This window comes from Dromaius novaehollandiae, chromosome 1 (genome assembly GCF_036370855.1).
Source record: "Dromaius novaehollandiae isolate bDroNov1 chromosome 1, bDroNov1.hap1, whole genome shotgun sequence".
NCBI classification, from domain to species: Eukaryota; Metazoa; Chordata; class Aves; order Casuariiformes; family Dromaiidae; genus Dromaius; species Dromaius novaehollandiae.
In genome coordinates this window covers 136,589,495-136,601,514 of record NC_088098.1, presented here as the reverse complement: position 1 = coordinate 136,601,514, position 12,020 = coordinate 136,589,495, and the positions used below count along the sequence as shown (strand labels likewise).

The window sequence follows — 12,020 nt, the reverse complement described above, 5'->3', positions numbered from 1 at the left end:
TTGACTGTACTTCTCAGAGGTGGCTGAGTAAGAGAACCTATGACATAGAAGATTTGTTAGAATCCCTTTTCTAGAAACTGAGCAAAATTTACAACTGGATATTAGACTGTTGTGTAGATTTGACTATCAAAACAGCAGTATCACTGGTAATTAAAGAAACAAAAGCTTCCTTTCAGCTCTGCTAAAACTTGTTCAGATTCCTTTCCAGAAGTCTGTTCTGATTGTATAGGCAGACTGCAAATGGCTCTAGGACAAAAAAGAGGCAAATAGCTTTCTGATTTCTTGTGCTCACAGATGACGGTTCTCCAATGTTTCCATCCTGTCATAAGGGCAAGGCATTCTCCACTTACAAGCTCCAGGGATTGAAGATCATGGGGAAGTGCAGTTTCACACCCACCATCGGCAAAGCAGGCCAGTGGACAGGTATTACATACCAGCTGAGTTTGTAAAGTATCTTCTATCCCTATCCAGCTTTCAGTAGCAATATGAGATTATTGGATCTAAGAAAAACTATCTGAGCAAAAATAGCCACTCAAGGCTGTATCAATGCATGGTGCAGAGGTAAAAAGTTGGTTTAGTTGTGAAAAAGGAGTGTGAACAACAGAGAGCAGCCATGTATGTCTCCATTAAAGAGGAATATCTAACCCCTTGTTTTCTTTCCAGAAAGTAGAATTCTAGTCCAATGATACTCTTCAGACCTATCAGCCATGGAATTCTCTCTTATGAACAGAAGGAGAGTTCATCACAGGGAGAGACCTTTGCAAAAAAACTCTGAAAGCTGTGAGTCAGTTATAAATTGGGCATTACCAGTTGTCCCTTTCTCTTACATCCCCCCTAACACTTTATTACTAACATAAGGGGCAGGATAGGGCAGAGAGGGTTGAGACCCAAATTCTCAAAGACCAGGACCTTGCAGCCTCATTAGAGAGGCAGTTTTATTGTTGGAAGACAGAAGTAACTGACAGCTTTTCTTGGCAAAATTGCCTCGGCTCTGATGAATATAGGACATAGCTCTTTGCATCTAATTTTAAAATTCTGGAAAAAGTAGCCTATGTCTGTCATTGCTTTAGGAGAGGAAAAATGTGTGGGGGAGAGACAGGAAAAGAGACAGTGAAGTTTGCGGTTCTGTAGCTGAAGGATTCCAAAACATATGAGACTGTCAGGGCACAATTTCAACAGGGAATTTTTTAAACATATCCTGATGAAAAAATTAATATTCAGTCATCCAAACATTCATGAGGAAATCTAATTTTTCTCTGAAGAGTCAATATGTCAGACTGGCATCCTGAATGAAAAATTGGAGTGTGAAAAAGAGGGATTACTGCCAATCTTGACGTGATTTCAGTTAAAGAGTCATGTCCGATACCTGCGTGATCACGTGGTCCCAAACTGAGGCTGCCTACCACTTCCCATCATAAGACTTTGGTTCCAGTAGCTTAGAACATTGCCAGACTTTAGATGTTCAGGCTGAAACTTTCCGTGAAATATCTGCCTCAAGATGATTTTAACAATTTTTATTTTTTAAAGCCAAAATGGTTCGACCATATCCGAGGATAAAGCTCTTTCTTTGTCTTTGTAAAACATTTTCCGCCAATCTCTTCTTTGTAAATGTCTAGCATTCTCTTGTTGTGGATCACAGATGTGAAGTTTCGACGTTTGAAGAGGCTTTGTTGGCAAAGATATCTCTGTTGCTATATGTAAAAATCTACCCTAATGTAGCAACGTAGCAATGTAATAACTTCTGAGAACAACAGGAACTCAGAGATGTTCCGTAGAGACTTTCTGGAGTTTACCAGCTAAACTCTCTGTAGATTGTGCCTGTATTGACCACACTCCAGCCTGGAGCTGAGCAGGACGTGGCTGCAGGTCAGCACAGGTCCAGCCCACGCAGCTGAAAGCTCCCTTCCTCTCCCTCAAGCTGCTGGGCTTGGGCAACATGGAAAAGGAAGTCATCAGATTTGAACATGGAAGGGGAAGAAGATAAACACTGATGGAAAATGGTAAGACCTAGGCAAGAAGCCTGAGAGTATTGCAGGAGACTAAAATTAGAAACTGGGGTTAGGGAAAAGGAAAGCCAAGACGACCTGAACCCAAAGGAAAAACAGGGAGCTAGGGATGGAAGCAGAGGACGGGGAGTGGGGATAAGCAGACCAGAGCTGGAAAGCAATAGGGACTGGTAGGGCACCAAGACTGGCACTGAGAAACTTCTGGGAAAGACTGACCTCCTGAGGGTTTGTGAGAGAGGTAGTATATCCCAATGCGCTAGTAAGTGGGAAGGAGGAAGGCACAAAGAGCACTCAAGCAACCTAAGCACAAAAACTGCAACTGTAAGCCAGTGGGTCAGGTAACACAGGTCAGGGAGCCAGTAAAGCTGAAGTGAAGGAAGAGATCACTTAGGGAGACAGGAAGGAAGAATTGGGACTGATGGGCAGAGAATGACTGGTGCAGATTTGGGAAAAAGATGCCAATACCCAGAAGAGGATGGTATTTCTGTTGGGTTAGGAAAATTTAACCATAACTTAGATTATGGCAGCTTGTAAGTAAGCTTTCAACTTTCACAATATTATTTAGGATATTGGTGGAAGGGGGATAAATGAGTCTTTAATTCCCCCAAAAAACTCGATATCAAGTATAATCACACTGACCACCTGAGTCATCAACAGTTTTAAAACTACAGGTCTACTGTGTAGAGCTCAGTGACTTGAACCAATATAACAACTGATAGAGACAGTAAGTTGCTTCTGTGTGACTTCTTGTATCTCATTAATTGTGTATTACCTACATCCTGACTTCATGGCTTTTATTCTGGCAATATTGCCATTGATCTTAAATAGCTTTAAAATATTAAGATATGAAAAGTGAATACAATGCAGTGTTTCTGTGTTCTGCAACTAAAATTGAGGCACATCAGTAAGAATGGGTGTAACCCTGTGTACCATTAAACACTGTAACATGAAAGATTTTTTTGTGGGGTATATGTGTGCCCACACACAAAAACCCATGGGTCATAAATGCCAAAACAATCCAGATCTAACATACTAAATAAAACATCAAAACAAAAGTAATCAACAACTCAGCCAAGAATCTCTGTCTGTACAGAAAGAATCTGAACAAGCAGAGAAACTGACTTTTTGTTCTGGTAATCACCAACCAATGCATGTGAAACACAGCTCTTTATAGTGTGAACTACACTATACCTTCATGATAGTCTTGGAAATAAATGGCGATGTACTATTATATTGCAAGAATATCCTGTGGCTAGACTGTGGTTACTTGACATCAGTAGCTAACTTAAAACAATTAAAGCTGTGCATCTGTTGGACAGACAATGCTATCACAGTGAATAAACTATAAACTCTGCATAACAACTAGGTGCAGCAGCAAAAAGGGCTCTTGCATTTATTTTAGGCAAAGTGGATATGGTTTCAAAATTCAGTTAAATACTCGAACTAGTGATTTATTAATATGCTGAATAAACTTGTGTCCTATGTGAAAACAGAATTATCATCATATCCAATTATACAACGGTTTATATCCTCTATTACAAATTGCTTTCTGATTTAAATGAAGTGATTCCTTCATGTAAGAAACCAGTGATTTGTCATGCAGTGTGTGAAGGTAATGTATGTACAGACTGATTACACTGGTCTTAATGCCTTCAAAAAACTGATTGCTGAAGTTGCAAGTTAAAAGCTTTTGAATGGTGAGCAGGCAAAGGGGTTAGTCATCAGTCATTCTGAAACACACATCGCTCACCACTAACTTCTTGTGCTGGCAACAGGAATCTGCAATTAAGCACATAACTTAGCATTTCTTTTCTAAAACAGAGGTCAACATGCAGTGCATTTCACAGACAAGTGTGTGCCTTACAAGCAGGAGGTTTTCTGAAGTGAAAACAAAAGTATTAACTTGTTTTGCTCCATTGGCGGAAAACAAATAATTTGTTCTGGACCACACACCGAATTAATCATGTTTTGGACATACTGCACGCTGAGAATCTTGTTCCACTTTTTGTTCTGATTTTTAGAAATGATGGTCCTGGATGTTCTCACATTGTCTCAGAAAGTCAGATCCAAAAAATCCTACTCTCAAGGTGAGGCTTCACCCCAAATTTTGTTGTGTGTATGCCATTCGGAAGAAAGGTTAATTCCCAGGCAATGTGCTCTGTTATTACTAGTACCTGCTTAATTTAGAGTCTTGGGTAATATTTCCTAATAAAATAAAAGAAGATATAATTCTGATTTCTACAAACAAGTGAACAATTCATGAACAAGTGTTTTTAGAGGAAAAAATGCAATTCAGAACATTTCAAATACTTGTTAAATGAACTCCTTTATTTCAGGAATATATGGTTTCAGTTCATTTAACAAGTATTTGAAAAGTTCCGAATTGCATTTTTATTTAGATTTTGGTTTTTATTTTGGATAACTGATATTAAAAGTTTTATTTAGGAAGAAAGTATACAATAATTAATTAATAATAAGTAGCAAAAAGAAAATATTAAACCCTGAGTATGGATTAAACTTCATTAAAGATTTTCTTTCCTCTGTGGCTGCTAAACATCTGTGGAACTAAACAACCACACACACACAAAAAAACACCACAGCAAAAAACTCATCACCTTGCACATTAAATTTACATACTTCTGGCAATTTGGATTACTCACAGTGATAGTGAAGAAAAGATGACCTACCTTCACAGATCCATTCTCATAATCAGATCCTTGCAGCAGATGTAGAAAAGACACCATGAAAATATTCACAGTTGCCCACAGTTTGTACATTCTGATGTTTAAGATCCACAGGTTACTACGCAGTTGTTGTCATACAGCTGGAGGCGTCTGTTTTGAAATGCATTTCTCTATCACCAATTCAAAAAAGAAAGCTTCCAGAATTTCTGTTATAAACTCAAAAAGAATTCCAGCATATGAGAGTATCTAGCTCTTCACTGTTCAAAACAATTATACATTCGTCTAGTGAATGTCATTTCTTAGAGTAGCTTTTAGATATACTTGAAAGAAAATCATGATAAGGGTTTAAATGGATATATGTCTGTATGCATACACATACAATCTCACAAGTAATCAGGTATGGATTCCAGTTAATAAAGTTGATATATCTTCCATCAGGACACAAAGAGGTATTCAAAATCCATCTGAGGTCCAGAAAATGCAAAAGATCGGCTCTATTTTGTGCTCCGTGTTACAGCAGCCTTTTAAGATAGTAGTGTAATGGCCAATGTTTTGAGCTAGAGAGCTGTAATCCAACTCTGTATTAAAACTTTTTTCACAGCCTTCATGGAAGCTTGCAGAAGCATGTGTCTTAAATCTGATACAGACTCTGGCAGTAACACAGTCAAATTTTGGCTCTAATCCCATTTTCTCCCTACCAATAGCATAGCAGTTTTTAAACTAACTGATGCAATCTATACTCCCATTATTTTAAAGAAGATTACCTGAAACATGAAACTTCAGCACACGTTCTTACACAGCACACACGTTTTAAGTTACTTCTTAAAAAAAGAGAGGGAGAGAAAGGAAAAGAGAAAGAAAGAGAAAGATCATTTTCTTTACTGCCTTCTATCTTTTGTGGCATGGGGTTTTCTGGATAGATTTTGCAAAGGAAAGTTAAAAACTATCCTTAACACCAAAAAGGATTTAGTTTTTAATGAAAACTCCTGAAGCTACAGATATAAAAAGAATAAATCTGTTTTTATCACAGCAAAATAGAATTATTTCTGCACCAAAATAGAAAGACCTGGATGCATTTTCTCTGTGCATTTCCACAGTTTAAAACCAAAATGGAGATCTAACATTTACAATGATAACATAGACAAAGGCTTTGCTAATTATGCATGTTTAATGTATATTGCTGCCCTCAGATAATATATTATATTCATGATCAACTCTCACATGGCTTATGGTTTGCAGAATCAGAAACTATAGTTGTTAACATAAAACAGTCAGCAACATACCTAATAATTTCAGATCACTGGTTTCCTACCTTCAACTTCCAAGCAGTAGCTCTCTTAGTTACATTTCTGTAGCTATCATTAGCTTATATAATTTCTTCAGCATTCATCACAAACAGACATCAGAGAAAAAATTATTTGAATCCAGTCCTTCTAGCTGTTGTCATTTAACTGGGCCATTATGTTTTAAAAGCATATGATGTATGTAAATGTATTATTTGCTAGTGTAGTTTTTTGTCACCTGTTTTCTGGAAGCAATCTATTCCCCATTTTTTCTAGCTGGTGGCTTCCTTCCCCACCCACCCTGCTCTAGTTTGTACAAGGATAGTAGGAATTTCACCTCTCTGAATTGGGTGTGAAATAGCTCCTGTCTTCTGTGTACTTGCTTCTCTCAGTCACACCTTCCCCATAGCCTTGTTGCCACTGGTATTCATATGGTTTCACAGGTCCCACAGCTACAAAGGGCATTCTGTGACAATTACTGTAGTTTCCTATTAAATTACATGAACTATTTATTTAACCATTTTTAATTAAAATATTATCTATGCTAATGTATGGTCACCTTAACCTCATTTAATTTCCCCACTTTCCTTCTGATATGGATATCCATGTCCTTGCAGGAACTGAAACCCTGCTGAACTAAACGAATACTCCTCAACCTTGCAGGTACTGCTTCAGCATAAAGAACTAAACAAAAAAAAATAACCATTTTACAATGGTCCCAAGACTGCATGATAATAATAATTTGCTACTGACCTGAAGTTAACTTGGGGAGTATCTGACCAATAAATGAGATCAAAATCTCTCATTTATGAGGATCATTAATTGAAACACAGACTCAGATTTACAAAACAGGCAAGGAGTGATACCCTCATGCCCTGTAGCCCAGTGACTTGGATACTTACTTATACAGGTCCTCCCCAGCACAGTTCTGGCCTGAGCTGCCCTGCTCCCCTGGGAGAGCTGACATGAAAGTCCACCTTTTCTTCAGCTACATCAGGCATCTGGAGGAAAGGCTTCCTGCGGCTATTGGCCGATCTGCTTCTGTCCCTCTCACAAGTGTCACCATTCCACTTCATAAGCTGGGAGAAACAAGGGAAAAAAACAGGTACATCACAGAGGTTTTTAAACACCAGCTATGGAATTTCTCCCTTCAGCGCAATAAGTGTTTAACTAGTTATACTAAGCAAAACAGCTTTGGGGGAGAGTGAAAAGCACCTGTGGTGGTACATTCTACAGGTCAGTAATGAAGGCACGTTTCTGACAGTAGGAGTATAGCTCAGGTCTTTGCTTTAAATCAAGAAAGAAAGCAATTCAAACCCAAGGGCTGTCATTTCCTCAACATCAGGACGATGGTGATGATGGCCTTTTTGCCCTTGTGGAATCTGCAAAAAGTACTTAAGGCACTCTTAGCAATCTAGCACTAGAAAAGCAAGGCTGTTTGTTTTGGAAATGTTGGGGAGAAATTCCTCACCAGTGTTTTGTTTGTTTTTTAGTTCATCACTGCTATTTACTGAATTCAAACCCCAAATCATGAATACATTTGGAAAGACCAAACCTACAACTTTCTGCAAGCAAACTAGTCATCAGAAAAAATCCATCCACCTCTGCTTCAATGGGCTTTTTGGCAGGAATACTGAACTGAACCTCTGGCACTGAATCAAATCCATTTACAAGAGCAAGTTAAATGCTGTAGACAAAAGAGAAAAAATATTCAGTCTCTCCCTGAGGGCTCAAACATAAAGGCTAACAAAGAAGGGAAAAAAACCTCTTGTTGACTGCAGTGGACTTTAAATCCAGCCCAAAGCTGTTAATGAAAACAAATGCAAAGCAAGAGGAATCAATTGATAGGACAGCACAGCAGCTGTGATGATGGACTTTCAGGAAACAGCTCGCTTTCACAATCTGCACTACTGTCCCCATCCCTTTCATTAGCCCTCCTGTCTCTCTCCTCTTATTCAGGATATGGATAGGTGTTCTCTCCAGCACGATCTCAGCCCAGCTCCTCATACAGCTTTCTTACCATTTTTCCTGTCTGCTGGTGCACTGAGAACAATTTAAATACTTTAAGGACAAAGCTAAAAACTCAGGAATATGTTGAGATTATACTACAGGGTGCCTGCAACAGCAGCAGAGCAGACTTGTTGCCCAGCCAGATGCCTTCTAAGACCATGTCCTATGTTTTCATTCCATATCTGAACACAAATGAACAATATTTGCATTCTAATTTTTTGTTTTATCTCAGTTTGCTGTTGCAGAACACCTACTCAGTTCTGTGCATGGCTGATTTGTAATTTTTTTTAAATCTAGTACTGTAAAAAAAGGCATTTAAAATTTATGTGACTATTTACATGACTACTTTTGTAGACACAGCTCTGTGGACATCAGCAAGGCTAAGGTACTGTTAAATTAACTATATGTCACCTTTGAGTGAGTAGCTGATAGATTAATATTGCAGGAACCTGTTAGTACATTAAAAATTTGGTTTAATTAAGTCTATCTCAAATATTGATCAACATACTCATACACTGTTTCTATGATGGAGAAGAACATATAAAAGACCCAGAAATTGGTAGATATCACTACAAATAGATTAATCACATTGGCTTAATTCTTCCCACTAATTTGGAAGATAGAACATGCAGACCAAGTACAGTTTGTTTACCAGAATTGTTTACCACGTTGTACTGCAGGTTCTTTAATTAGGCTTCCCAGCAAATAAAAGAAAAAGGGTTGCTCTGATGAATGGAATGCAAAAAATAATACGATATTTAGCTTATATGTTTCTTGCATGCACACACACACAAAGAACAGAAGAATTTCTTGACAGTAGTGAATAACTCATATTTTTCAAGCTGAAGTTCTTTCAGATAAGACAATCAGTTCTTCTGGTTATCTGAAAATAACTGATACCCAAGGATAGTGCTGTAATAGTGACCAGTGTCACTATTTGCCAGATAAAACTAAAAGGGATACACTGCAAACAAAAAACATCTTCATTGGGAAACATGTAACAAAACAAAAAAGCAAGATACATCAGACCTTTAACACAAGCACAAGCCATAAATCAGTAGGACTGCTCAGATGATGGAAGGTTCATGAGGATATGCCCTAAATTTACTTCAATTAAACTCATTAATCTCAGATTAAAAATTAAAATTGGAAATAAATAAAGGCAAATAATTGCCTTTACTCTCAATTAATGTATTATTTGCTCACTTAATTTGCGTTTGAGAACTCTACACAAATTTAAGCATGGAACAATATTCAGGAAACTAACATAATTCCAAACTAATGTCATTAAGTAACTATCTGTAAGATGATTCTATGAGGGGATTTGTACTTTCCCTCTAAATAATCCACACATAGAAGAACTTTTGTTTTCTTGAAAATTACATGGAAAAAGAAAAATTGTGTCAATTATCTCGAATATTGCAAACAAGGATCTAATTTAGACTTAATGGGATACTTATGACACAGCAATTACATGGCAATTTGAGGTTAATCATTTAACACACACACATACAATTATTAACTTAAAAAATATTTTTGAAGTAAAGCAATGTTTAGTATAGCTACTGGAACCAGAAATTTCTGTCAAACAGCAGAATGCTTGAAACCACATTAAGTGCTGAACTGGACTGACTAATAAAATTAACTTATAAAAATATGCCAGATCTAACAGCCAGGCTCATGCTGAGTCTGTGCTAGTGGAGTGAGAGGAGCTCTGGGGAACTGCAAACCAGCCAGCTCCAGAATCAGTCCCTGGCCAGACTGCCATTTCACCTCATAAGGTTACACTTAAGCTGCCCTTAAATTAGATAGCCAGCTACATTGCCTACTTGCTGCAGCAACTTTAGAGCTCAGTGCAGGCTGAAAAACCTGCCTGAGAAGTGGGCTAAATAACTGGGTGTTGTGTCTCTGCTGTGCTCCAGGCTGTGGTGGCTAAACTAAACTGCTATCAATATCCAATCTAGCTAGATAAAAGCTCGCTAGGGAATGTCTACACAAACTGCAAACACACCCTTGGCTGAAGGGCAGGCATACTCTTAGCTTTAAAAAATATGAACCACATCATTACGCATCAATTCAATTCTCAGTCACGCCACACTGAGACACAGCTCAGAGCAGGGACACTGGCTAATTGTATGCAGCAGTAAGAGAGCTGTCAACAAGAGGCAGATAAAAGTTACAAACATTTTTGGTTGATCTTTTGAGTGATGAACACGCCTTTGACCTGCTGTCTTTGAAAGACTCTACTCCAACCTCATGGAGAGCACAGCTGCTTTATTACTCTTTTCCAGTTCATATTTGTAATTCCTAATGCCGGGAGAAATGGAAATATATTGAGGAGATGGTTGCTGTGCTGAAGGACAGCTTCAGCATCCCAGAGCTAGGCTAAGTATGAAGAAATTGGTGTTTCATAGCAGGGCTTCCTGTGTTTCTGTGTGTATATAACTCAACTTTTAAGGGACCTAATCCCCATGGCCTCAAATCAAGAGAGCAAGACCTATCTCTAGATTCCTGCTAATCAACAAATCTACAACAATGGGAGCTCTGTATCTGCCTGTCTTCACATGTGTTTACATCATTGTTAATGAGGCCACAACTGGAAAGATAATCAGACTTTAATTACAGAGGCATGTAATGGCTTTCACAACTCTTTATTTTGCTTGTCACTTTTATAAGTCCTTGCTTTCTTCCTACAAAGAAATGAGGCAAGCTAAACAGCAAAAGATAAAAGACTTCACAAGTTTTTGGAGAGGAATGACAGAGACAAAAAAGAGAAAGACAAACAGACAGAAAGAAAAAAAAAGGAAGGAAGGGAGGGAGAAAGGAGAAAGACAGACAGACAAACCAAGGAACAAATGCTGTCCTTGACACCTATTGTAACAAGGGCCTTGTCTCCAGCTTGACTCCAAAATACTGGCTGCTGTTAAAGAACTAAGTATGTCAGAAGATCACTACCTGTTCAAGGGGGATGTCTGAAACAGCTCACAAATACAGCCATGAAGGAAGCAGATACCAAGAGTATGTCTTCAAAGTCAATATTTCAATGCCTACATTTAATCTAGCACTTCATAACCCATTACTGTATAATAAGCAAGGGAAGCATAACTGCAAAGCACAATGAGTATCCAGACTGCTGAGTTCTGAATGGATTGAGAGCAAAAACAGATGAACTCTTGGATGCTTATCAAGGAGGAAATGATAACAATAGGTCCTCATGTGCTTAAGTATACACGGCACTGTTGCTAAATCACCCTGAGAGTTAAGGTTATGTGCAACTTGCACCAACTGGTACACCTGAATAGACACTTATTGTATCATATCAAACTTATAATTTCTCAAGAGAAAAATGTAGCTGCAGATGACATCAATATCCTTAACCATGCAGTCTGTGGGTAAAGTCTTGAGCAGGTTAAAGAAACTTTTCTGTTCCTCCTGTACACCAGGAGCACTTCTGCACTCTTGCTGCTAAGGACAAGGTAGGGCCAGTTGTCAATTACTCTTCGGTCAGAACAAAATGTTAGGTATTTCCATAGTGAACAGCAACAACACATCTTAGACTCTGATGTGCTTTTAACATTTCCATTTGCTTATCCAGTGCTGTAGAGTCCTATGGCAATATAACTCAAGTGGCCATGGGACAGACAATGGCAGCAGAGCAGCTACAGGACATTAGGGAGATCTGACATGTCATTCTTGTGACTACAGTAGCATCATAAAACATCCATTAGACAAAAAGATACTCATGTAATCTAGGGACAGCTGTGTTTTCGGAGGTCAAAATGACAAAAACATATTATGGGCCTTGTCAGTGAAAACTGAATTCATGTAGAGATATTTTCTGAAGTGGTCCTTACCATGAGAACACCCTCAAATGTTCCTGGAGAGCCTCACCCAAATCATCAAAACACTTCTTCGAAGCAGGTAGGCTTTGAAATGGAAGTGGAAGCTATAAGATTCAAGATTACATCTTTTCATTTTAGACATCAGCCTAGATTTCACCAACCTAAGCAAGCAGTCAGTAGGGATAGTAAGCATGA

General features: G+C 38.3%; 1 protein-coding gene across 1 annotated transcript in view; it reads right to left on the bottom strand.

Annotated features, from left to right (window-relative positions):
* Positions 1 to 5,375, bottom strand: part of VEGFD (vascular endothelial growth factor D) — a 30,012-nt gene extending 24,637 nt beyond the window's left edge. The window contains exon 1 of the mRNA XM_026120738.2: positions 4,694 to 5,375. Within this exon, the coding sequence (XP_025976523.1) occupies positions 4,694 to 4,783 (90 nt within the window). The 5' untranslated portion in view covers positions 4,784 to 5,375. The remainder of the gene's footprint in view (positions 1 to 4,693) is intronic.
* Positions 5,376 to 12,020: the final 6,645 nt, after the last annotated feature.